This window comes from Odocoileus virginianus, unplaced genomic scaffold (assembly GCF_023699985.2).
Source record: "Odocoileus virginianus isolate 20LAN1187 ecotype Illinois unplaced genomic scaffold, Ovbor_1.2 Unplaced_Contig_53, whole genome shotgun sequence".
NCBI lineage: Eukaryota > Metazoa > Chordata > Mammalia > Artiodactyla > Cervidae > Odocoileus > Odocoileus virginianus.
The window spans coordinates 181728-207589 of record NW_027224370.1 but is presented as its reverse complement, the minus strand read 5'-3'; the positions used below and the strand labels follow the sequence as shown (position 1 = coordinate 207589).

Below are 25862 nucleotides of genomic sequence, written 5' to 3'. Positions count from 1 at the left end.
TACTTTTTTCCAATTTGTTGTTTGTCTCTGGTATTTACTTCTTTTTCTCCATACAGAATTTTTCAGTTTTCAAATATATTGATTTTCATGGCTTCAAGGTTTTGTGCCACACTTGGAAAATTAGCTTCACTTTTTTCATTGGTAAGAATGGAGATAAGAGTGCCAACATCATATAATGCTCTAAGTATTAAATGAGATAATATCTATGGAAGAACAAAGTGCCAACCACAGTGCCATGCATGCATACATACAAAATTAGCTTATAAAAAAGGGCATAAAGCAAGGATCTTTGTTCTACAAACTTGGCACCAAGTATGTCTTCATTCAGATGTCATGTACTATGCAACCTTGTTAACTGTTTTTGTGTCTGGAAATTGAAATTATCATCTCTGGCTGCTGAACATTCTTCTTTCAATATACCCTTCTAAAATGAAAATTACATTCTCAAGGCAGATTTAAAAAAATGTTAAGGGATAAAGTCTTACCAAAGTCTGGGCTTGAGGTGCCTGAGGATTCTGCTGGTTCATCGACACACTGGATCCTGAGCCAGGTCCGGCACTGTGGACTGTCTGAGGGTTGCCTGCAATCAGTGTAGGGATATTTGTCTGGCGATGCAGAATTTTCTAAAAAGTGAAAAGACAAATCTATGTGCTGTCTGTTTCTTTCCTACTCATGGTTTACCTTAGCATTTCCATAAAAGAACCAGAAGCACTTACCAAGGCAATTTCTGGATCCACAATTCTCATGACTACCTGTGCTTGTAGCAAAGCGTAAGCCAGTTGAGGGTTCTGAAGCAGCATGTTCCGTGCTTCTTGAGGACTATTCTGGACACAGAGCTGTGAAGATAAACAGATTCATCATTAGGTTCAATACTATTACTCAGAAATTGACAGTGATTTAGAGCTATTCCCATCTGAGAAATGTAATATGCAAGAGGCTTTTAAAGCTATTACTGGGACTTTCCTGGGTGTCTCCTGGTTAAGAATCCACCTGCCAGTGCAGGGTACATTGGTTCCATCCCTGGTCTGGGAAGATTCTACATGCTGCAGGGCAACTAAGCCTATGTGCCACAACTCCTGAGCCTGCATGCTCTAAAGCCCATGCTCTGCAACATCAGAAGCTGGCGCAATGCAACTAGAATAGCCCCCGCTTGTCGCAACTAGAGAAAAACCCATGCAGCAACGAAGACCCAGCACAGCCAAAAATAATTAATTACTTTTTAAGAAAGAAGCAATTATCAGTTTTTACATAGCACAGAAAATCTTGGGCATGGCAGGTCAGAATAGGAGGAGGTATTTCAAATACCATAATACCACCATTTAGGGAAAAAAGCCACATTTTAACATCTACAAATGATATCTACGGGCCACAGAAACCCAGCCAGATTGTGTAGGTGTGTCTGTGCACAAAAAATAGAAAACTCTTTGTATGAAATATATAATACACTGTGTACATGTGGAATATTGAAGGTGTAAGAAATGTTGGTCAACAGGCACATCTACTATTTGAGCTCAGGATATCATTTCCATTAATTTATCAATGACTCCTTGAAGAGTTGATATGACAAAATATGATTTAATCATAACCTAATCCCTCCTCCCACCTTCATCTGTTTCATCAGCTCAAACATCTGCTCTGGTGGAAGGCTGGCAACTGCTTTGCTAATGGACTCAGGGGCATCCTCAGGACTGATGGTCTCTCCATAAGGTGACTCAATGACAGGGGCACCAGTTCCAAGGCCTGATTGAGAAGAAGGTACAAAAACGTTAAGGAGGTAAAATAAAGAGCTAAATCATTTCATGTATCTACTTTCCAAGGCTGCTGTAAGAACCTGTTGGTAACTTTAAATTTTCTGGAGCCTAGAAATAAGTGATTTGCAAATATTTTATTTCTGTGAAGTAAAGTCACAGAGTGTATTTTCTGTTCTCAGATGAAAGTTGAGACCAAGATCATACAGGTGAACAGTGTTAACCTAAATTAGGGACTAGGCATATCCATTTCCTTTCACAAGTTGTTTCAGAAGCAAAAGGTTCAAACAGAAAAAAAAATCTAATTTCAAAATGGAATTTCTGGATCTATTACCTTGTGAAAAAAAGCAATGAGAATGCCTTGGTATCCCCACCAGTTACAGATCTGGCAACATAATTACAGGAGTGGCAAACACTAATGACAGTTAACATGACTTATGGCTTGGTAAGCCTGAAATTCATCTTCAATTGGAAATCAACTCCTTGGAGATGGAAGGGCTTAAGCCAATTTTACCTTATTTCTCAAAGATACACACATACTTCCCTAATGCAGGCACTTTAGGTGGGTCAAGTAAAAAGGCTGATAACTATTTCAACAGATACTAAAACATATCATTAAGTGAAAAATCTTCATTGTTGCATCTTTACTAACTCATGTTATATACAGCTTGGATTTATACTCACTCTTCAGCTCTTCTTTGTTCTTTTCGCTGGCAGCATTGTCCACTCGAAGTGCTCTCCCACTAAATTCACGCCCATTTAGGTTTCGCATGGCACTAAGTGCTGTCTCCTGGTCTTGGTATTCACAGAAGCCATAACCTTTTGGCTTTCCTGTCTCCCTATCATAAACCAACCTGGAAAGCAGAAGCAAGCGTCAGGTGCAAATGTTACATACACACAGGGTTCCTACTACCATTACTGTTGTTTTAGTCACTAAGTTGTGTCCAACTCTTTTGTGACCCCATGGACTGTAATCCACCAGGCTCCTCTGTCCATGGGATTTTCCAGACAAGAATACTGGAGTGAGTTGCTATTCCCTTCTCCAGGGGATCTTCCCAACCCAGGGACTGAACTCAAGTCTCCTGCATTGGCAGGCGGATTCTTTAGCACTGAGCCACCTGGGAAGCCCCTCCCACTACCACTGCCTTGTAATTTGATCTTAGGTAAGACAAATAACCCCATTGCTCTGTCCCACTGAAATATTTTTTACACATCTTTTTAAGTGAAAAAAATGTATCTTAGTAAAAATGAATGTGAATCCTATGGTATGTGAATCTCAATGAAGCTGTTACAAACAAACAAAGAACGCATGTGAAAACTCACCAGTAAAAACCTTGCCATTATCACCAAGGGCCAAACCTGTGGTGATTTTTAAGAAACTTCCAGCAAGTAGTTAAAGGGGATCTCACCTGAAACTAACAACAGGTCCAACCTCAGAAAAGATGTCCTTTAACTGCTCTTCAGTAGCCTCATAAGGAATGTTCCCCACTAAAGAAGAAAATAGGTAACATATCAAAATTTTTGTAACCTAGATCTTTAGTGACAAAGTATCTGTATATATCACTGACAATGTAACAACTGGTTCAAATACAATGTTCCTTCAATCCCAGTTCCCTGGTAGTCTCTTAGACAAGATTTTAACTCTGGCTGCTAATTTTAATTACAAGAGAAACAAACCACTGAGACTGGACACAAAAGGAGTAGGCACTCTAAGTATCAGTTCTCAGACTAGACTGACAAGTGGTAGATTTCCCTTAACTATGGTGAAAATAAATACTTAGGCATTGGTATTTATCTGAAGTTGTTTACGTTTTACCATCAACTACTAAAAATGTCAATATTATAATTTTTAAAGCTGGCGCATATGTCTTTATCTTCACATATACATGCACTCAAAGGAGAAGGACCATGAGTGTACTAGAGGATGTTTAAAAATTAATCTGTTGTAAAACAACTATAACAAAAAATATTGGCAACTGTTTCCTTACGTTTCTTCCAAAAGATGCTTTAAAATCACCATGCGTACTTAAAGAAAAAAAAAAACTTAAAAAAAAAAACCTTATTTCGGCTGAACAGATTACTCAGAATAGACTCGACCTTCTTTAAAATTTCTTCAACAAGGTTTTATTCGTTCGTTCATTCATTCATTTACAATCCACCTTGAGACGCCAGGAAGCCACCACTACTAAACACGAACTAAAACCGTGTAACCGGTAAAAAGCAGATGATGAAAGCCCTTATGAGAGGGCGGGAAGTGAACACAAGGCTCTATACCCTCAGCACACAACCTGTATTCTAGGCTAGAGGGTGAGAAGTAGCACAGGACAGTTGCCATGATCCCTCGCTTCTGGCTAATAATTGAAGCTCATGAAAAGAGAAACGCTTAGAAGCTGAACAGTAGTTTTTTGCAACACGGTAGTTTTTACTGAGACCTTGGGGTAAGGGGTGCATCACTTTGCTCACGAGTCTATCAGGCTGGGGGGTCCCACAGGATAGGCAGGTCGAGCTGTAAGCTCGACCTATGGCTCCCATGGCGATTCCCGAGGTGCAGGGAGGGGATTCCCCGCCGCTCCCTGTCTTTTTCTGTCCCTCCCCGATGCTTGGTTCCACCGAATTCCTCTCACCGAAAACGGAACGTAGAGAACGATCCACCGCAGGGTCTCTCACAGTCAAACCCGCCATCGCTCTTTTCCTGCGGCTTCTGGTGCGTTGAAGAACACTTCCGTACGGCGCAAGAGCCCAGCAAGGAACATAAGGCCTGTGAGCCGGAAGCGCCTGAGCCGGAGGCGCTTGGGCCGGATGGAAGCAGGGTCCCTCCCCCGGCGTTATTCCGTCATAGTCGGCACGTATTACTTCCACTAGAGCGCTTGCAGTTGCCCCTGACCCCACCCCCCTCGCCCCTGACCCCGCCCCCCTCTCCCCATACCCCGCCTGAGAATAACTCCGTTCTGAGCTAGAGCTCGGCTAATTTGAAGGCTTTTAGTATATAGAATTTCTTGTTATTCATTTTTTCCTTAGGCTAACGCAAGTAATTGTCGACCACAAAAATGACGGCGGCGGCGGCTTTACCATAGTAACAGGGAAGTCATTTGATACACAACCCTGGCACTTTAACTTTAGTTCAGCCCTGTTAGGGAAGGGAAACAAGTGGCCCCGCCCCAGCGGCGTGAGTTTTATTCTTTAAATAAAAAAAAATTAAAAAAAAAAAAAAAAAAAAGCTGTGAATGTTCGGACTGAGAGAAGGAAAGAGAGTCGAGGCATCCTAGAGAATGAGGGTTGCTCAGTGTCAAGGCGTCAACATAGCTGAGGATATGGGGAAGTAAAAGCAGAACAAATCCGCCTGCTTTCATGTAGCCTGTGGGCTTCATGTGCTTGGTGGTGAGGGGGCGGGGCGACGGAGGATGTTGGCAGGCAGGGTATCAGAAAACATCGGAACTGGAAGTATCTTTGATCCCTGGTACGCAGCAAGCAGCTAAGGTATGATTTTAACTCGGGTTGCTTTGGCTCCAGAGGATGAATGTTTATGTGCTGTATCTACTGCTTTCAAGTATAACTCAGAATTTTTAATGGCGTAACTTAAAAAAAAAATTATTTTTGGGAAAGAACTTAGAGCATAGGGCCCGGTGATGGTGGATCAATGGCTGATAATAATGAACCAATGAAGAACAGGTTGAGGCACCATGGCTTGTTCTGCCTTCAGCCATTTGTGGAGAATGGATTGTTGGTTCTGTCACTTCATCAACCACTCCTAATGGTTAAAAAGGAAGAGATGTGTACAAGGGATATTTCCTAAGCCTTTTTTTTTTTTTTTTATATTTGGGTTTCAAATACAGGCTAGATGCCTATGACCCTACGTCTCATTGCTATTGTCCATGATCGTCTTTTCCCTTCATTGCTTCACTCCCAGAGAGGCACATTTGTTTTGCCTCCAGTTTGTAGCAAAATGAAGACAGAAGGTGTTGTCTGATGCTGCTATAGGTATAACATCTCGGAGAGTCATGGAATAACATCCCCCTGTGAAAGGTAGCAACTTCTGGATAGACGTCTTTTCATGGAAAAGATTCAAAATAGCCCTTGTAGCATTACCTAAGCTAAGAAAAATCCTCTAGGAGGCCTGCAGACATAAGGTAACTCGGGACCCTCAGAGAGCACCTGAATGTTGACACAGATCCTGGTCAGTATCTGGCCATGGGTACCAATTGGCTTGCTTTCCAGAAAGAAACATCATTCCTAGGTTTTGCACTACTGCATTATCACACTGGTTCTGCACCAGTGTTTAGACTTTATGAGAATGTTTGAGGGTTCAGCTCTGAGGCTACTCTATAGATAATTGATCCTTCAAAGCTGGCTATTCAGTCTTTCGGTTTTAACATTTTCATTTTTTATTTCTTATCTAACTACTTTTCTCAATTCATGCTCAATGAATATATTTTCTGTATTCCTTTCCCAGAATCCTGTTCCTTCAAAGGAAGTTTGGGATTCTTCACCTGTCCAAAGGCTACCTTATGAGATTTTTTGCTTGGTAGCAGACCAGGGAGTTGGGTGGTTAGCTGAATTGGAAGATTTCATTTGTTCTTGGCAGTGGCATGCTGATCTCTTGTTACTAATTGAGGACTGCTTCCAAACTAAGCATTGGGGAAAACTGATTAAAAAGAGGAAATCTTTTGAGTTTTCTTCTATAGAAACCACCAGGCTTGTCTAAAACTTTTGGCAATTTGGGGTCTTGTTCTGTTTCAGAACCAGAATATGGGAGACTTGCCTTGGCACGTGGAATCCAGGGCCTAGCGAAATGAAGGTGGATATCACTGGATAGCACTTAAACTCCAACAGTATGCTGCTAGGTGAGCAGGGCTTGATTGAGCATGTGGATAATGGTATCAGGTTGGGATAAACAGGGTGATGATTAAAAAGAGTTACTATTTGTGAAGGGCCGTATGTTGGGCTGGCCCAAAAGTTTGAGTTTTTCTGCAAGCTGTTATAGAAAAACTGAAACAAACTTTTGGGCCAATCCAGTAGATTACAGAGCTTCTTTACATAGATCTCACTTGATTCTCACCAAACCTGGGAGAAAGTTTTAGTGTGCTTTTTTCTTATTGTGATAAAACATGCCTAACAAAATTTATAATTTTAACCATTTTAAGGTGTATTTAATTCAGTGGCATTATGAATAGTCACTTTGTGCAACCAGCATCACTGCCATCTCCAGAACTTTCATATTTTCACAAACTGAAACTCTGTACTCAGCAAACACTAATTCCCCCTCTCCCCAGCCCCTGTTAACCACCATTCTGTCTCTATGAATTTGAATACATACCTCACATAAGTGAAATCATAACACTGTTTTTTTTTTTTAGTTATGGTTTATTTATCTTAGCATAATGTCTTCAAGGTTCATTTATGTTGTAGCATGTATCAGAATTTCCTTCCTTTTTAAGGCTAAATAATATTCCATTGTATGTATATACCACATTTTGTTTATTCCTTCTTGCATTGTTGAACACCCGAGTTGCTTCTAACCCTTTGACTGTTGTGAGTAATGCTGCTGTCAACATGGGTGTGCAAATATTTGTCTGAGTCCCTGCTTTCAGTTCTTTGGATATATACACAGAAGTTGAATTGCTGGATTGTGGTAGTTCTATGTTTAATTTTTAAAAATAATTTTATTTATTTATTTTTGGCTGTGCTGGGTCTTTGTTGCTGTGTGACCTTTTCTCTAGTTGTGGGGAGCAGGGCTACTCTCTAGTTGTGGTGTGTGGGCTTTTCATTGCAGTGGCTTCTCTTGTGGAGTATGGGCTCTAGGGTGGGGATTTCCATGTGGCACTAGTGGTAAAGAACCTGCCTGCCAATGCAGGAGACATAAGAGACATGGGTTCAATCCCTGGATCAGGAAGATCCCCTGGAGAAGGGCATGGCAACCCACTCCAGTATTCTTGCCTGGAGAATCCCATGGATAGAAGAGCTTGGTGGGCTACAGTCCATGTGGACTGGACAGTAAAGAATCTGCCTGCAGTGCAGGAGACTGGGTTTGATCCCTGGGTCAGGAAGATCCCCTGGAGAAGGGAATGGCAAACCACTCCAGTATCCTTGCCTGGAAAATTCCATGGACAGAGGAGTTTGGCGGGCTACAGTCCATGGGATCGCAAAGAGTGGGATATGACTGAAAAACAAACACAGGCTCTAGGGCAGAGGCTCAACAGTTTCGGCACACAGGCTTAGTTGCTCCAATGCATGTGGGATCTTCCTGGATCAGGGATCAAACCCATGTCTCCTGCATTGGAGGGCAGATTCTTTACCACTGAGCCACCAGGGAAGCCCCTATGTTTAACTCTTTGAGGAACCATCCTACTATTTTCCACAGTAGCTGCATCATTTTACATTCCTGCCAGCAGTACACAAGGGTTACTGTTTCATCGTCAGCAACATTGTTATTTTTTTTTAATACAGCCAACCCTAATGAGTATGAAGCGATATTCTATTGTGGTTTTGATTTGCATTTCCCTATTATATTGGAAAAACCTACCATTCTCTTCTCCTGTGTGTCTCTTTTACTTTAACATATAACACTTTTATTACTTCTGTGTTTTTCCCCACATGAAGCAATCCTCTGTGATACCAGGTGGGTGTCCTACAATTTAACTCAATTCTGACACTATCTACCTGGAGATAGCATCAAATTCATAGGTTGAGGGCTCAGTCCCACAAGACTGCCTTCCACGTCCACTTAAGATGCCAATTGTAAGTTCAGGTTATCACCTGTGCTTCTGACTAACTGGCTATATAAATGAGAGGTTCCAGTGACCCCTTCCTTGGGTTCAACTTATTAACTAGAGTGGCTCATAGAACTCTGGAGAACAGTTACTTACATTTACTGGTTTATTAAAGGATATGAGAAAGGATACAGTTGAACATCCATATGAAGAGATATATAAAATGAGTTCTGTGAGGGTCCTGAGTGCAAGAGCTTCTGTCTCTGAAGAGCTGGGGTGCATCACCCTCCTGGTACTTGGATGTGTTCACCCACTGGGAAGCTCTTTGAATCCCTACTTTGGGGATTTTTTTGGAGGCTTCATCACATAGGTATGATCAATTATTGCTCTATTAGTCTCTCTCCCCTCTCTGGAGGATAGGGAGGGAGTGGAGCCAAAAAGTCCAAGCTTCTGATCCTAGCTTGGTCATTCTGATAACCAGCCCCCATCCAGGAGCTCACCCAGAGTTGCCTCATTAGAACAAAAGATACTCCTAGTGCTCTTACCACTGGGGTGAAAGACCAAATATTAGAATAAGAGGTGCTCCTAGTGCTCTTAGGAAAGGGTTTAGGAGCTCTGTGCTAGAAACCAAGGATGTAACCAAATACATATGTTTTCTGTTATCTCACACCTAAGAATTAGTGAGCTTTTTGGCTGTTTGTATATCTTTGGAGAAATATCTATTTAATTCCTTTCCCCATTTTTTTATCTGGTTGTTCAGTTTTTTGTTGTTGTTGAGTTGTAGGGGTTTTAAAAAATTTATTTTGGATCCTAATCCCTTATCAGGTATATGGCTTGCAAATATTTTTCCCGTGCTGTGGGGTGCCTTTTTACTGTGTTTGATAGTGTCCTTTGATGTACATAAGTTTTACATTTTGATGCAGATCAACTTATCTTTTTTTTTTATTTGTTGCCTGTAATTTGGTATCATTTCCAAGAAAACTTCGCCAAATCAAGTGTCATGAACCCTTTCTTCTATGCTTTTTCTAAGAATTTTATAGATTTATCTCTTACATTTAAGTCTTTGTTCCAGTTCAAATTAATTTTTGTATCTGGTTTAAGGTAAGGATCCAACTTCATCCTTTAGCATGTGGTATCCAGTATTCCCAGTGCCATTTGTTCAAGACTTCCCTTACCCCACTGAATGGTCCTGACACCCTTGTTGAAAATCATGTGACTATTGACCATATATGTGAAGGTTTATTTCTGGGCTCCTAATTCTATTCCATTGATCTATATGTTTGTTTTTGCTAGTACCACACTGTTTTGTAACAGTAACTTTGTAGTAAGTTTCAAAATCAGGAAGTATGAGGCCACCAACTTTTTTTTTTTCAAGATTTTTGTAACTATTCAAAATTCCTCGAGATACCATAGAAGTTTTAGGATGGGTATTTTTAAAAATTTCTGCCAAAATGTCATTGGGATTTTAATAGGGATTGCTTTTGGTGGCATCATAACAATATTGAATTTTCTAATTCATAAACATGGATGTCTTTCTATTTATTTATGTATTCCTTAATTTCTTTCAGTAACATTTTATAATTTTCAGCATAAAAGTCTTTCACCTTTTGGTTAAGTTTATTCCTTCTGCTGCTGCTAAGTTGCTTCAGTTGTGTCTGACTCTGTGCGACCCCATAGATGGCAGCCCACTAGGCTCCCTGGTCCCTGGGATTCTCCAGGCAAGAACACTGGAGTGGGTTGCCATTTCCTTTTCCAATTCATTAAAAGTGAAAGTGAAGTCACTCAGTTGTGTCCGACTCTTAGCGACTCCATGGACTGCAGCCCACCAGGCTCCTACATCCATGGGATTTTCCAGGCAAGAGTACTGGAATGGGGTGCTGTTGCTTTCTCCAAGTTTATTCCTGAGTATTTTATTTTTTTGATACATATGCATGTATATATATATTTGACATATAGCATTGTATTAATTTTGCATGTACATCACAATGATTCCATATTTGTATATATTGCAAAATGATCACCACAATAAGTCTAATTAACATCCATCACCACACATAATTACACTTGTGATGAGAACTAGTTTTAAAAATTTATTTATTTTAATTGGAAGCTAATTACTTTACAATATTGTAGTGGTTTTTGCCATACATTGACATGAATCAGCCATGGGTGTACATGTGTTCCCCATCCTGAACCCCCCTCCCACCTCCCTCCCCATCCCATCCCTCAGGGTCATCCCAGTGCACCAGTCCTGAGCACCCTGTCTCATGCATCAAACCTGGACTGGTGATCTGTTTCACATATGGTAATATACATGTTTCAATGCTATTTTATCAAATCATCCCACCCTAGCCTTCTCCCACAGAGTCCAAAAGTCTGTTCTATACAAATCATCCCACCCTAGCCTTCTCCCACAGAGTCCAAAAGTCTGTTCTTTACATCTGTGTCTCTTGCTGTCTTGCATATAGGGTCATCATTACCATCTTTCTAAATTCCATATATATGCGTTAGTATACTGTATTGGTGTTTTTCTTTCTGACCTGACTTCACTCTGTATAATAGGCTCCAGTTTCATCCACCTCATTAGAACTGATTCAAATGTATTATTTTAATGGCTGAGTAATATTCCATTGTGTATATGTACCACAGCTTTCTTATCCATTCATCTGCTGATGGACATCTAGGTTGCTTCCATGTCCTAGCTATTGTAAACAGTGCTGTGATGAACACTGGGGTGCACGTGTCTCTTTCAATTCTGGTTTCCTCGGTGTGTATGCCCAGGAGTGGGATTGCTGGGTCATATGGCAGTTCTATTTCCAGTTTTTTAAGGAATCTCCACACTGTTCTCCATAGTAGCTGTACTAGTTTGCATTCCCACCAACAGTGTAAGAGGGTTCCCTTTTCTCCACACCCTCTGCAGCATTTATTGTTTGTAGACTTTTGGATAGCAGCCATTCTGATTGGAGTGAGATGGTACGTCATTGTGGTTTTGATTTTCATTTCTCTGGTAATGAGTGATGTTGAGCATCTTTTCATGTGTTTGTATGTCGTCTTTGGAGAAATGTCTGTTCAGTTCTTTGGCCCATTTTTTGATTGGGTCATTTATTTTTCTGGAATTGAGCTGCAGGAGCTGCTTGTGAGATTAATCCTTTGTCTGTTGCTTCGTTTGCTATTATTTTCCCCCGTTCTGAAGGCTGCCTTTTTACCTTGCTTGTAGTTTCCTTCATTGTGCAAAAGCTTTTAAGTTTAATTAGGTCCCATTTGTTTATTTTTGCTTTTATTTCCATTACTCTGGGAGGTGGGTCATAGAGGATCCTGCTGTGATTTATGTCAGAGAGTGTTTTGCCTATGTTTTCCTCTAGGAGTTTTATAGTTTCTGGTCTTACATTTAGATCTTTAATCCATTTTGAGTTTATTTTTGTGTATGCTGTTAGAAAGTGTTCTAGTTTTATTCTTTTACAAGTGGTTGACCAGTTTTCCCAGCACCACTTGTTAAAGAGATTATCTTTTCTCCATTGTATATTCTTGTCTCCTTTGTCAAAGATAAGGTGTTCATAGGTGCATGGATTTATCTCTGGGCTTTCTATTTTGTTCCATTGATCTATATTTCTGTCTTTGTGCCAGTACCATACTCTCTTGATGACTGTGGCTTTGTAGTATAGCCTGAAGTCAGGCAGGTTGATTCCTCAGTTCCATTCTTCTTTCTCAAGGTTGCTTTGGTTACTTGAGGTTTTTTGTATTTCCATACAAATTGAGAAATTATTTGTTCTAGTTCTGTGAAAAATACCGTTGGTAGCTCGATAGGGATTGCATTGAATCTATAGATTGCTTTGGGTTGTATACTCATTTTTCACTATATGATTTTTGCAATCCGTGAACATGGTATATTTCTCCATCTATTTGTGTCATCTTTGATTTCTTTCATCAGTGTTTTATAGTTTTCTAAAAATAGGTCTTTTGTTTCTTTGGGTAGATATATTCCTAAGTATTTTATTCTTTTTTGTGCAATGGTGAATGGTATTGTTTCCTTAATTTCTCTTTTCTGTTTTCTCATTGTTAGTGTATAGGAATGCAAGGGATTTCTGTGTGTTAATTTTATATCCTGCAACTTTAGTATATTCATTGATTAGCTCTAGTAATTTTCTGGTGGAGTCTTTAGGGTTTTCTATGTAGAGGATCATGTCATCTGCAAACAGTGAGAGTTTTACTTCTTCTTTTCCAATCTGGATTCCTTTATTTCTTTTTCTTCTCTGACTGCTGTGGCTAAAACTTCCAAAACTATGTTGAATAGTAGTGGTGAGAGTGGGCGCCCTTGTCTTGTTCCTGACTTTAGGGGAAATGCTTTCAATTTTTCACCATTGAAGATAATGTTTGCTGTGGGTTTATCATATATAGCTTTTATTATGTTGAGGTATGTTCCTTCTATTCCTGCTTTCTTGGAGGGTTTTATCATAAATGGATGTTGAATTTTGTCAAAGGCTTTCTCTGCATCTATTGAGATAATCATATGATTTTATCTTTCAATTTGTTAATGTGGTGTATTGACATTGATTGATTTGCAGATATTAAAGAATCCTTGCATTCCTGGGATAAAGCCCACTTGGTCATGATGTATGATCTTTTTAATATGTTGTTGGATTCTGTTTGCTAGAATTTTGTTAAGAATTTTTGCATCTATGTTCATCAGTGATATTGGCCTGTAGTTTTCTTTTTTTGTGGCATCTTTGTCTGGTTTTGGTATTAGGGTGATGGTGGCCTCATAGAATGAGTTTGGAAGTTTACCTTCTGCAATTTTCTGGAAGAGTTTGAGTAAGATAGGTGTTAGCTCTTCTCTAAATTTGTGGTAGAATTCACCTGTGAAGCCATCTGGTCCTGGGCTTTTGTTTGTTGGAAGATTTCTGATTACAGTTTTGATTTCTGTGCTTGTGATGGGTCTGTTAAGATTTTCTATTTCTTTCTGGTTCAGTTTTGGAAAGTTATACTTTTCTAAGAATTTGTCCATTTCTTCCAAGTTGTCCATTTTATTGGCATATAGTTGCTGATAGAGTAGTCTCTTATGATCCTTTGTATTTCTGTGTTGTCTGTTGTGATTTCTCCATTTTCATTTCTAATTTTATTGATTTGATTCTTCTCCCTTTTTTCTTGATGAGTCTGGCTAATGGTTTGTCCATTTATATTCTCAAAGAACCAACTTTTAGCTTTGTTGATTTTTGCTATGGTCTCTTTTGTTTCTTTTGCATTTATTTCTGCCCTAATTTTTATGATTTCTTTCCTTCTACTAACCCTGGGGTTGTTCATTTCCTCCTTTTCTAGTTGCTTTATGTGCAGAGTTAGGTTATTTGATTTTTCTCTTGTTTCTTGAGGTAAGCTTGTATTGCTATGAACCTTCCCCTTAGCACTGCTTTTACTGAATCCCATAGGTTTTGGGTTGTTGTGTTTTCATTTTCATTCATTTCTATGCATATTTTGATTTCTTTTTTGATTTCTTCTGTGATTTGTTGGTTATTCAGAAGTGTGTTGTTTAGCCTCCATATGTTGGAATTTTTAATAGTTTTTTTTCCCTGTAGTTGACATCTAATCTTACTGCATTGTGATCAGAAAAGATGCTTGGAATGATTTCAATTTTTTTGAATTTACCAAGGCTAGATTTATGGCCCAGGATGTGATCTATCCTGGAGAATGTTCCATGTGCACTTGAGAAAAAGGTGAAATTCATTGTTTTGGGGTGAAATGTCCTGTAGATATCAGTTAGGTCTAACTGGTCCATTGTATCATTTAAAGTTTGTATTTCCTTGATAATTTTCTGTTGCTCTATCCATAGTTGTGAGTGCGGTATTAAAGTCTCCCACTATTACTGTGTTACTGTTAATTTCCCCTTTCATACTTGTTAGCATTTGCTTTACATATTGTGGTGCTCCTATGTTGGGTGCATATATATATTTATAATTGTTATATCTTCTTCTTGGATTGATCCTTTGATCATTATGTAGTGTCCTTCTTTGTCTCTTTTCACAGCCTTTATTTCAAAGTCTGTTTTATCTGATATGAGGTATTGCTACTCCTGCTTTCTTTTGGTCTCCATTTGCATGAAATATCTTTTTCCAGCCCTTCACTTTCAGTCTGTATGTGTCCCTTGTTTTGAGGTGGGTCTCTTGTAGACAGCATATATAGGGGTCTTGTTTTTGTATTCATTCAGCCAGTTTTTGTCTTTTGGTTGGGGCATTCAACCCATTTACATTTAAGGTAATTATTGATAGGTATGATCCCGTTGGCATTTACTTTGTTGTTTTAGTTTCGAGTTTATACACCTTTTCTGTGTTTCCTGTCTAGAGAAGATCCTTTAGCATTTGTTGAAGAGCTGGTTTAGTGGTGCTGAATTCTCTCAGCTTTTGCTTGTCTGTAAATCTTTTGATTTCTCCTTCATATTTGAATGAGATCCTTGCTGGGTACAGTAATCTGGGTTGTAGGTTTTCCTCTTTCATCACTTTTAAATATGTCCTGCCATTCCCTTTTGGCTTGAAGAGTTTCTACTGAAAGATCAGCTGTTATCGTTATGGGAATCCCCTTGTGTGTTATTTGTTGTTTTTCTGTTGCTGCTTTTAATATTTGTTCTTTGTGTTTGATCTTTGTTAATTTGATTAATATGTGTCTTGGGGTGTTTTGCCTTGGGTTTAATCTGTTTAGGACTCTCTGGGTTTCTTGGACTTGAGTGGCTATTTCCTTCCCCCTTTTAGGGAAATTTTCAACTATTATCCCCTCAAGTATTTTCTCATGGCCTTTCTTTTTGTCTTCTGGAACTTTTAAGATCTACTCTCTTAGCAACTTTCAAGTACACAGTGAAGTATTGCTAACTATATTCACCATGCTGTATATTACATCCCAGGTCTTACTAATTTTATAACTGAAAGTTTGTATCTTTTGACTGCCTTCATCCTTTTCACCCACTCCCCAATCCTGGCCTCTGGCAATGACCAGTCTATTCTAACTGTGAGGATTTTTTTTTCTCTAAGACTTCACATATAAGAGACCTCACATGGTATTTCTCTGACTTAATTCACTTAACATAGTGCCCTCAATGTCAATCTATGTAGTCACAAATGGTAATATTTCCTTCTTTTTGTGACTGAATGGTGGCTCAGTGGTAAAAGAATTCACCTGCCAATGCAGGAGATGTGGGTTTGATCCCTGGGTTTGGAAGATCCCCTGGAGAAGGAAATGGCAACCCACTCCAGTATTCTTGCCTGGAAAATCCCATGGGCAGAGGAGCCTGGCAGGCTATAGTCCATGGGGTCACAAAGAGTTGGGTACAACTTAGAGATGAAACAACAGAAATATTCCATTGTATATGTGTATTACATTTTCTTTCTAGTCATCCATACATGGGCACTTAGGTTGCTTCCATATCTTGACTATTGTAAATAATGCTGCAGTCCACATTGGGTCACATAATTATTTTCAACTTAGTGTTTCTGTTTCCTTCAGGTAAATACCCAGAATTGGAATTGCTAGGTCATGTAGTAGTTCTAGTTTTAATTTTTTGAAGACCCCGTATACTGTTTTCCATAGTGGCCATACCAATTTACATTTCCACCAACAGTGCACAAGGATCCCCTTTTCTTCACATCCTCACCAATACTTGTTATCTCTTGCCTTTTTGAAAATAGCCATTCTGACAGATGTGAGGTGATATTTCATTGTGGTTTTAATTTGCATTTCCCTGATGATTAGTGATGTTGAGCACCTTTTCATGTATCTGTTGACCATGTGTATGCCTTCAGAAAAAAGTCTATTCAGATCCTCTGCCCGTTTTTAAATCAGATTGTTTGCTTTTTCCCCTTTGAGTATTATGAGCTCTTTATATATTTTGGATACTAACCCCTTATCAGACATATTATCTGCAAATATTAAATATTAAAATATTATCAGACATATTTCCCATGTGGTAGGTTGCCTTTTTCTTTTGTTGATGCTTTCCTTTGCTGTACAGAAGCTTTTTGGTTAGATGTAGTCCCACTTGTTTATTTTTTGTTTTGTTGCCTATACTTAGTCTTTTTGATACTATTATAAATGGAAGTATTTTCTTAATTCCTTTTACAGATTGTTCATTATTGGTATATAGAAATGCAACTGGTTTTTGTATGTTATTTTGTACCCTGCAAATTTACTGAATTCGTTTATTCTAATGAGCTTTTTTGGGGGGAGGAATATTTAGATGTTTTACATACAAGATCATGTGATCTACATACAGATAATTTTACTTCTTCCTTTCCAATTTGGATGCCTTTTATTTATTTTCTTGCTTAATTTCTGTGGCTAAACCTTCCTTTTTGATAATGAACATTGTTTATCTGAGAATGTTTTAATTCCTCCCTCATTTCTGAAGTACAGTTTAGTCAGATATAATATAGAAGTCTCAGTTAACATTTATTCTTTCAGCCCTATAAATGTTATGCCACTTCTGGACTCTGAGGTTTTCACTTAGAAATTTGCTGATCATCTATTGAGAATCACTTGCACATGGATCACTTTTTCTTGCTCCTTTCAGGATTCTCACTTTAGCTGTTGGCAGTTTGATTATAATGTATCCTGGTGTAAGCCTCTTCAGTTAATCTTACTCAGAGTTCATTGAGATTCCTGGACTTGTGAATCCATATTTTTCCTCAAATTTTGGAAGGTTTCAGCCATTATTTCTTCCAATAACCTCTCTACTCCTTTTTCCTTTCAGTCTCTGGGACTGTCATAATGCATATGTTACTTGATGATGTCCCATAAGTCTTTCAATCTCTGTTGACTTTTCTTCATTTGTTTTTGCCCCTCAGACTTGATAATTTCACATGATATCTTCAGTGTCACTGATTCTTTCTTCCTGTTTCAGTCTACTGTTGAGCCCCTTTAGTGGATATTTTTGTTGAATTCCTGTATTTTCAACTCTAGAATTTCTTTTTTGTTCCTTTTTATAATTTTAATCTCTTTGTTGTTATTCTCATTTAAAAAATATATCCCTTTCCTGATTCCTTTGGTTCTTTGTATTTTCCCTTAATTCTTTGGGCATATTTAGGATAGTTGTTTTAGTCTTTGGTACTTCTGTACCTGTGTTTTTTCAGGGACAGTTTCTGCCACTTTATTTTTTTCCTTTGAATGTGGCATTTTTTCCTATTTCTTTGTATGCTTTGTGATTTTTTAAATGAAAAATTAGTTTTTTTTTTAAAGCAGCCTTGCAGATAGGCTTTGTGCTGGGGAAGACATTTGATAACTAACAAGGCTCTGAGCCTTGGAGGGCTTCCCAGGTGGTTCAGCAATAAAGAACCTGCCCATCAATGCAGGAAATGCAGGAGTCATGGGTTTGATCCCTGGTTCAAGAAGTTTCCATAGAGAAGGAAATGGCAACCCACTCCAGTATTTTTGCCTAGAAAATCCCATGGACAGAGGAGTCTGGTATGGTCCATAAGGTTGCAAAGAGTTGGACACGACTTAGCAACTGAGCATGTATGAATGCACTAAGCCTTGGAATCAGCCTCATGTGAAGGCTTAAAGTTTTCTTGGACCTTTTCTAGGTATACATCTTGCTTTGGCAACTTTGCGTTCTTTTACTTTTGTTTTTATTTGTGTGTGCTTTTTCCAATTCCCTTAAATACACATCAGTTTTTAAGTGTTTTAATTCCCAAAGTCTCTCATTACTACTTCTTCTGGGGACCATTGATGTTCTGTTGTGTTCCTCTACCTCTAGTGTCTTACCGCAGACTGTAGTACCTCTTCAGCTTTCTTGAGGGATTTCCTGTGGCTTTTCCTAGTCTAATATCTGAGCTATACTGCTTTTCTCTTTCTAAACTCTTAAGACCAATACCTCAAGCAGCCCCTTGACAGATTAGAACATTGTCAAAAAGGTCTGCCTTCCTTTTTCCAGTTAGAAGGAAGAAATTGACACTGGGTCACTGCATCCCCCAGACTGTGCTTCAGTGCACTACAGGGGAAGGGGAGGTGGGGTACAAGTAAGTGAAAATACTATGGAATTTCTTAGCATTCCCTATGTTTCTTTATCTTGATTAATCTTTTGTTTGGTTGCTATAGGTTGTTTTCCAGACTTCCAACAAAGTTATTTTATCCAATTTCTAGTTAGTTTTTAAAAAAATGTTAATGAGGGTGGGAGAAGGAGAGCCTGGAGCTTCCTAGTTTGCCAACTTGTAGATGTCACTAAAAAAAATATTCTGTTTTATAAACAAGGATACCAATGTTTAGACAGTGGCTTATACAAAGTTCACAATTAATGAGAACAAAAGTGGGCTTTGATTCTATTTCTTTTCTACAGTTTTGAGTTTTTTAAAAATAAACTTTGTATTTTAGGATAATTTCATATTTATCAAAGAGTTGCAAGAATAGTACAGAGAGTTTCCATATCCACCCACTCCCTACCCTGCACACAGTTACCCCTTTTATCAACATGCTGCATTAGTATGGTACACTTGCTATAGTCAATGAGCCTATATTGATGAGCTAAAATCCATACTTTAGTGTTTTCTTCAGTTTTTACTTATTGCCTTTTTCTGTTCTAGGATTCAATCCAGGACACCACATTACATTGTTCCCATATATCCTTTGGTTCCTGTTGACTGTGACAGTTTCTCAGAGTTTCTTTGTTTTGATGACCTTGACAGTATTTAAGAGTACTACTCAGGTATTTTGTAGACTGTACCTCAATTGGGGTTTGTCTGATGTTTTCCTCATTATTAGACTGGAGTTATGGGTATTTGGGAGGAAGACCACAAAGGTAAAATGTCATTCTCCTCATACCATATCAAAGCCTTTATCAGTTGACCAACCTTTGCCAGGTTTATCCTCTGTAAAGTTATTTCCCTCCCTCTCTATACTTTATTCTTTGGAAGTTAGTCACTAAATCCAACTCACTTCAAGAAAGGTTGGGGAAGATTAAACTTCACTTCCTGGAGGGTGAGAATATACATAAATTATTTTGCATTCTTCTATAAGGAAGAATTATTTATTTCATTTCTCAACTTGTTCCAGCTTTGATCATTAGAAACTCTTTCACATTGGTCCCTATGTCCCTTAGGCATGTCCCCATTTTTTTTTTTTGAGCACTTACTTCCTTTCTGGCGCTATCGTTTACTCGTTTTGTATGTTTCCCGCCACAGCCCTGGGAGAACCAGTCATTTCACCAAGGAGGGCCAGTTCCTTTTAGTAAGTTAAATTGTCTTCCAGAATATGAAAGTTCTAGATGACTGTAGTAGAACCAGTGGAAATCCATTTGGAGAGGTATGTATGTATGGGAGGTGGTTAACAAGAGCAAAAGAAAAAGGGAAAGCTGGAAGGGTCATAAGCCAATTCTCTCGAGTGATAGTTTACTGGAAACTTGGAGGCTATTTAAGAGCACAAACTAAGAGATACCTTAGGTTCGAATGCTAGCTCTATCACTTTCTAGCTGTGTGTCTGTGAATCTCAGTTTCCTCATCTGTAAATGTGGTTGTAATAACCTTTGAGATCATTGGGATGATGATTAAGAGATTTGGGACACTGTATTTGCATAGTGCCTCACACATAGTAAGCATTTACATCTTCGCTATTGTTCTTAGTTTCAATTCTTGTCTGAACCAGCATCTATAATGTCATGAACAGCTGTGAGCTCTCACTTTTTAAATTTTATGCCTTTGTTATTCAGCTTTCCATTTATTATATTTCTTTCCTTAGGAATGATTTTGATGGGATCCAGTACATCTTCTCCTTTGAGATCTTCACTGAGAGGTGCCGGGAGCCGGCACACGAGATCCCACCCATGACAAGGTCATGAGGGAGAAAACCTGACAGGCAAGGCGGATCAGGTTTTCAGGGGTTTCGAAAAGGCCAGCTCACGAGATCCCACCCATGACAAGGTCATGAGGAGAAAGCCTGACAGGCAAGGCAGATCAGGTTTTCAGGGATTTCGAAAAGCTGCCCCCAGCGCTCACCTTAAAGATGATACCTGTCTTTCTGATGCCTGCCTCAATAGACTACTCCCTAATTTCTGTGACACAGGCAGAAGGCCTTCCCCGATCTCTTCCCCAAATAAGAATCAATTTAGAACTTTAATCAATAAGTTTCCCAGGTGGTGGTATTTTATGAGATTATCCAGGGTGAAAGGAGTGTTTTAATTTAAACTCCTTTGCTGGTAGTTTGTTAGCCAAATGCATTTATGCCCTTGGTACTAATATGCATGACTGCTCATAATACCCTAATCATAAAACAGCATAAAGAACCTGATCATATAAAGGCCCTAATAGACATAGAGCCTTTTTGGGGGGTGAAGGAGTCCTATTAGAAAACATAAGAAAAATTATTCTAAAGGTGGTTATTGGGTTAACATTTGCTTGCTGTGTTTTTGCTCTTAATGTGCTAAGGTTGTGTTATGGAAACCATTGTTAATATAGTTAAAGATCTAGAAAAATAAGAGCTTAGCCCTAGTGTGGTAACAATGAGATGGTTGTTAATTGTCAGCCAGGAGTGCTAGGTAGAAGCTGCCTCACCAAAGTCGCAGAGTCAATGTGGGATAAACTTCTTAGATAAACTCAACTGACAACTTCTGCAGAAGGATTAATTTTTATGTTAACAAGGTTATACTTCTACTCTGTACTGTTGCCCTATAAGACTGCTACCTTTCAGTTAAGGTCACCATAGAAACAGAAAATAGGTTTACATTCACCTGACCTGCATAAAATGTTAATAGGCCCCAAGGCCAGAAGATAATGTACAAGACCCTCATAAACAAAGAAGTATGCAGAAAACACCCTGGTTTTGTGAAGGACAAGCTGACGTAATGTTAAACTATCTTCCCCTTAGAAATGTACTAACTTAGGGTATAAAAGCTATGGTAAAAAATAAAGCATTGCCAGACTCTGCTGCACCCCCAATCTGGTCACTCTCTCTATCTTTTGCTCTCTCTCCCTCGCAGACTTGGTCCTATCAAGGCTGGTCTCACATGTCTTCTCTCTCTCGCTGATGCTGTTCATCCTGAGGGTGCCCCCTGGATCATGCCGAGGCTGGACCCCGGCAGAGAGGCTGTGAGTGATGTCACTGCCCTGAACTGGAGAAGCACTGGGTGGGAGTTCTCTATGCAGGTGATGATTCTAGGGACAATAAGTTTGAAGTAGCAGCCTCTTCCCCAGACCCCTACTCAGGTTTGGTCCACTCTTGAGTCTTTATTTGTGTTATTCTTCAAGGCCATGAGAAAATTATGTTGTTCAAATATGATATATTTGTATTAAAGTGCAATGAACTCCAAATCTCTTTTTGTTAATAGAATAAAAATTCTTTATCACCTTTCTAGGAAATTTAATGTCCCCTTGTCAGGTGAGCTCTTTAAAATGTAGGAAGAAATTGTCTTCCTTTTGATCATGCAATTCTGTTCCTGAAGACTCTTCCTGTTTCATTGTGGATGAAGTCTAAAGTCCTACTGAATGTCAGCACCCCCTAATAGACTGCCACCTTTTTTATACCTGTGAGCCTTCTCCCACGAATCTGATGCCTGACATGTTTTCTCATAACTTCCTTCACTAGACTGTCATAAATAACTTTTTAAACTCTGCCCAGAGTAACTTAAGGAATGCTAATGCTTCCTGATGGCTCAGCAGTAAAGAATCCATCTACCTACAATGCAAGAGTTGCAGGAGATGCAGATTTGATCCCTGGGTCAGGAAGATCCCCCAGAGGAGGAAATGGCAACCCACTCCAGTATTCTTGCCTGGAGAATTCCATGGACAGAGAAGCCCAAAGGCTAGAGTCCAAAGGATCACGAAGAGTTGGACTTGGCTGAGTACAGCATAGCAAATGCCTTTCTATCTACTATCTTTTGAACACTACTGTGCAGTTATTACCTTAAATGCACTGCCCTTTGGTATGTGCATGGTATAAATAAAGTATTCAAAGTTTTATGGTGTTTCTATGTATCTTCTAAATATTTTTTATTAATAATACTATCTTAGCCCTAAGGAGCATGTTTGTAAGTTCCCCAGTCAATATAGTACTAAGTATCTGCTTATTGAGATAAAGAGGAGGAAGATAAAGATAGGTCTTGAATATGAAAAGTGAAAGTGTTAGCTGCTCAGTTGTGTCTGACTCTTTGTAACCCTGTGGACCATAGCCTGCAAGGCTCCTCAGTTCATAGGATTCTCCAGGCAAGAATAGTCAAGTGGGTACGTATTCTCTTCTCCAGGGGATCTTCCCAACCCAGGGATTGAACCTGAGTCTCCTGCATTGCAGGCAGATTCTTTACCATCTGAGCCACCAGGGAAGCCCCATGATTATAGGAAATTAACTCCCAACTCTGTCTACAACTGGGTGTTCCCTCAAGGAGATTGCAATTTCTGAATCTTAGAGTTTGAAACCTTTATTTATGGTTGGCCATTTGGGACCTATAATATTAATATCAGCCAGTGTCTAATCTTTCTGTAGAGATTGACTATTTTACATTACCATTCTTAGTTTATGCTGATGATGCCTTTGTCCATGACTGTGATTGGAATCCTCATACTGTAGTTGCTCTGAGGGAAAGATCTAGAGATAAATGGAGTAGCAGATTGGTGTCAACTATAGTTGGAGGATAATGGGAAGGTGAGTGCAGGGGAAATACATCTTTTGACAACTCAGAATGACTTTCCACATATACTCCCAGGCAATGACTTTCAGAAAATATCCTTTTGTTCCAAAAACAAAATAAGACCAACTGTACTGTTCACCTTTACCATCTCACTGTACGAAGTACTGTTCTTACATAGAATGATTTTACTCAAATAATTTGAGTGTTACATGTAGATAGTTAAAATTGGGTAGAGGAGGGGATTGATTGGGTAAGCAGCCAAGGTCTGGAACTAGTGCAGGAAGATAATCAAGTGGTTGAAGTAAAACTATGAGACTTAGGATTTTTAAAGCTGCTTAAAGATATGGAGTGCCTCCTCTAAAAGAAACTAGAGAGGAAGGTGAGGGCAGAAATGTTAAGTTGGAGTGAAAACTCATGAAAAATGAGTCATCCTTATTTCCTACAAAATAAAGAGGAAAAGAATTTATTTGTTTTTCCTTCTTTTCAAAATACACAACTGGAAAAAAAGATTGGGAAAATCTTCATAGTCATTTTCCCTCTTGCTGTTCTGTGGCTATATCCCATTTTATAATACTGCTGCTGTTGCTCATTTATTTATGTCTCTTGTAGCTGAAACTGTTGCCCATTGCTGACAGGTTAGGTCTTGGGCTAGCCCATACCTCTGGCCAGTTCATTGCCTGCCACATGTTACACCAGAACACTGGAGGTATTTTGCATGTCCACTGAAATGTGGAATCTTTCCTGGGGAAGAATCTAGCTTTCTGGAAGTAGGGACATAGAAGAGAAGCAGCACTGTTAGAATCCTCAGCAAATTATCAATGACAAGTAGAAATATAAAGCTACTAGAGTTCCTGTGAGGGAAATGCTGGTTGTAGCCACCAGACCACAGAGGCAAAGGTGGGCTAAACCTGTAGAAACTCATGGTGCCAGTCTCTACCAACAAGTGCATAGCAAAATGTGGAAGACACACATCTTGCATATTTAGCCAGTAAAATCCTATGCTGCCCATGTGGATCACATAGTCCAGGATATAAACCACCAGCTGTGTCCTCTATGCCCTCTAATTGACTAGCAGAGATGAATCCTGGGGCACAGGGTTCTGTGTGTGAGTAAGCTTCCACAGTTGATTCCCTTATTAGTTCTATTCAAGCTGTAACCCCTTGTCTCCCAGTGATATATTTTAATTTTTTTAGGAAAAAACAGCTTTATTGAGCTATAATTCACACTTACAGTGTATAACTCAGTAGTTTTGAGTATATTTGCAGAGTTCTAGAATCATCACCACAGGCAATTTTAGAATATTTTTGTCACCTCAAAAGAGAAACCCTATAACCTTTATCTATAATCACCCCAATTCCCTATTCCTCAAGTCCTGGGCAACCACTAATGTATATTTTGTCCCTGCCCATTCTGGACATTTCATATAAATGGAATCATATAATATGTGGTCCTTTGTGACTGGCTTCTTTCACTTAGCTTAATGTTTTAAGGTTAATTCATGTAGTAGCATATACTGGTACTTCACTCCACATGCATGTGTGTGAGTGAGAGTATGTAAATGTGTGGGTACATACACATAACAGCTATATTGAGACATGATTCATATAAAATACAATTCACACATTTTAGATGAATGATTCAGTGGTATTTAGTATAATCACAGAGGTTTGCAATTATCATTAATTTTAGATAAATTTAGAGCACCTGTTTTCATTTCTTAGCGGGCATGTACCTAGCAGTGGAATTGCTAGGTTATATGGTAATTCTGTTGAACTTTTTGAGAAAGTACCAAGCTTTCCAGAATGGTTGCACTATTTTAGAGTCCCACAAGCAATTTACAAAGGTTCCATTTTTTTTTTCGCAGCCTCATCAACACTTGTTCTTTGGTATTTTTTTTTTTTGGATTGCCTAGTGGGTATGAAGTAGTTACCTTCTTGTGGTTTTATTTTGCATTTCTCTAATTATGCTGTTGAACGTCTTTTCATTTGTTTGCTGACCATTTGTATAACTTCTTTGGAAAATGCCTATTCAAGTCCTTTGTCCACTTTTTTAAAAATTAATTTATTTTTTTACTGAGAGATAATTGTTTTACAGAATTTTTTTTCTGTCAAACCTCAACATGAATCAGCCATAAGTATACATATATCCCCTCCCTTTTGAACCTCCCTCCCATCTCCCTCCCCATCTCCCCTCTAGGTTGATACAGAGCCCCTGTTTGAGTTTCCTGAGCCATACAGCAAATTCCCATTGGCTATTTTACATATGGTAATGTAAGTGTGGAAAATTCTGAAAGAGATGGGAATACCAGATCACCTGACCTGCCTCTTGAGAAACCTGTATGCAGGTCAGGAAGCAACAGTTAGAACTGGACATGGAACAACAGACTGGTTCCCAATAGGAAAAGGAGTACGTCAAGGCTGTATATTGTCACCCTGCTTATTTAACTTATATGCAGAGTACATCATGAGAAACGCTGGGCTGGAAGAAGCACAAGCTGGAATCAAGATTGCCAGGAGAAATATCAATAACCTCAGATATGCAGCTGACACCACCCTTATGGCAGAAAGTGAAGAAGAACTAAAGAGCCTCTTGATGAAAGTGAAAGAGGAGAGTGAAAAAGTTGGCTTAAAGCTCAACATTCAGAAAACTAAGATCATGGCATCTGGTCCCATCACTTCATGGGAAATAGATGGGGAAACAGTGTCAGACTTTATTTTTTTGGGCTCCAAAATCACTGCAGGTGGTGACTGCAGCCATGAAATTAAAAGATGCTTACTCCTTGGAAGGAAAGTTATGACCAACCTAGATAGCATATTAAAAAGCAGA

The 25862-nt window shown here is 39.0% G+C and overlaps 1 protein-coding gene, 1 long non-coding RNA gene and 1 pseudogene across 3 annotated transcripts; 2 read left to right on the top strand and 1 right to left on the bottom strand.

Annotated features, from left to right (window-relative positions):
* Window positions 1–485: 485 nt before the first annotated feature.
* Window positions 486–4554, bottom strand: LOC139034224 (cleavage stimulation factor subunit 2; the record flags this gene model as incomplete). The annotated part of the gene is given in 6 exon segments (XM_070464661.1): window positions 486–623; window positions 717–836; window positions 1604–1740; window positions 2433–2602; window positions 3158–3236; window positions 4373–4554. Coding segments are annotated over 6 exon segments (702 nt in total), but the record flags the coding sequence as incomplete, so codon positions are not given.
* Window positions 4555–4680: 126 nt separating this feature from the next.
* Window positions 4681–25655, top strand: LOC139034223 (uncharacterized). Of its 2 annotated transcripts, none has more exons than XR_011486643.1 (4): window positions 4681–5225; window positions 6486–6589; window positions 21393–21501; window positions 25233–25655. It is a non-coding gene; the product is annotated as an uncharacterized lncRNA (long non-coding RNA). The 2 variants fall into 2 exon arrangements; XR_011486644.1 differs by having other exon boundaries at window positions 21393–21558.
* On the top strand, window positions 22268–24108 carry LOC110124424 (tRNA wybutosine-synthesizing protein 2 homolog; annotated as a pseudogene).
* Window positions 25656–25862: the final 207 nt, after the last annotated feature.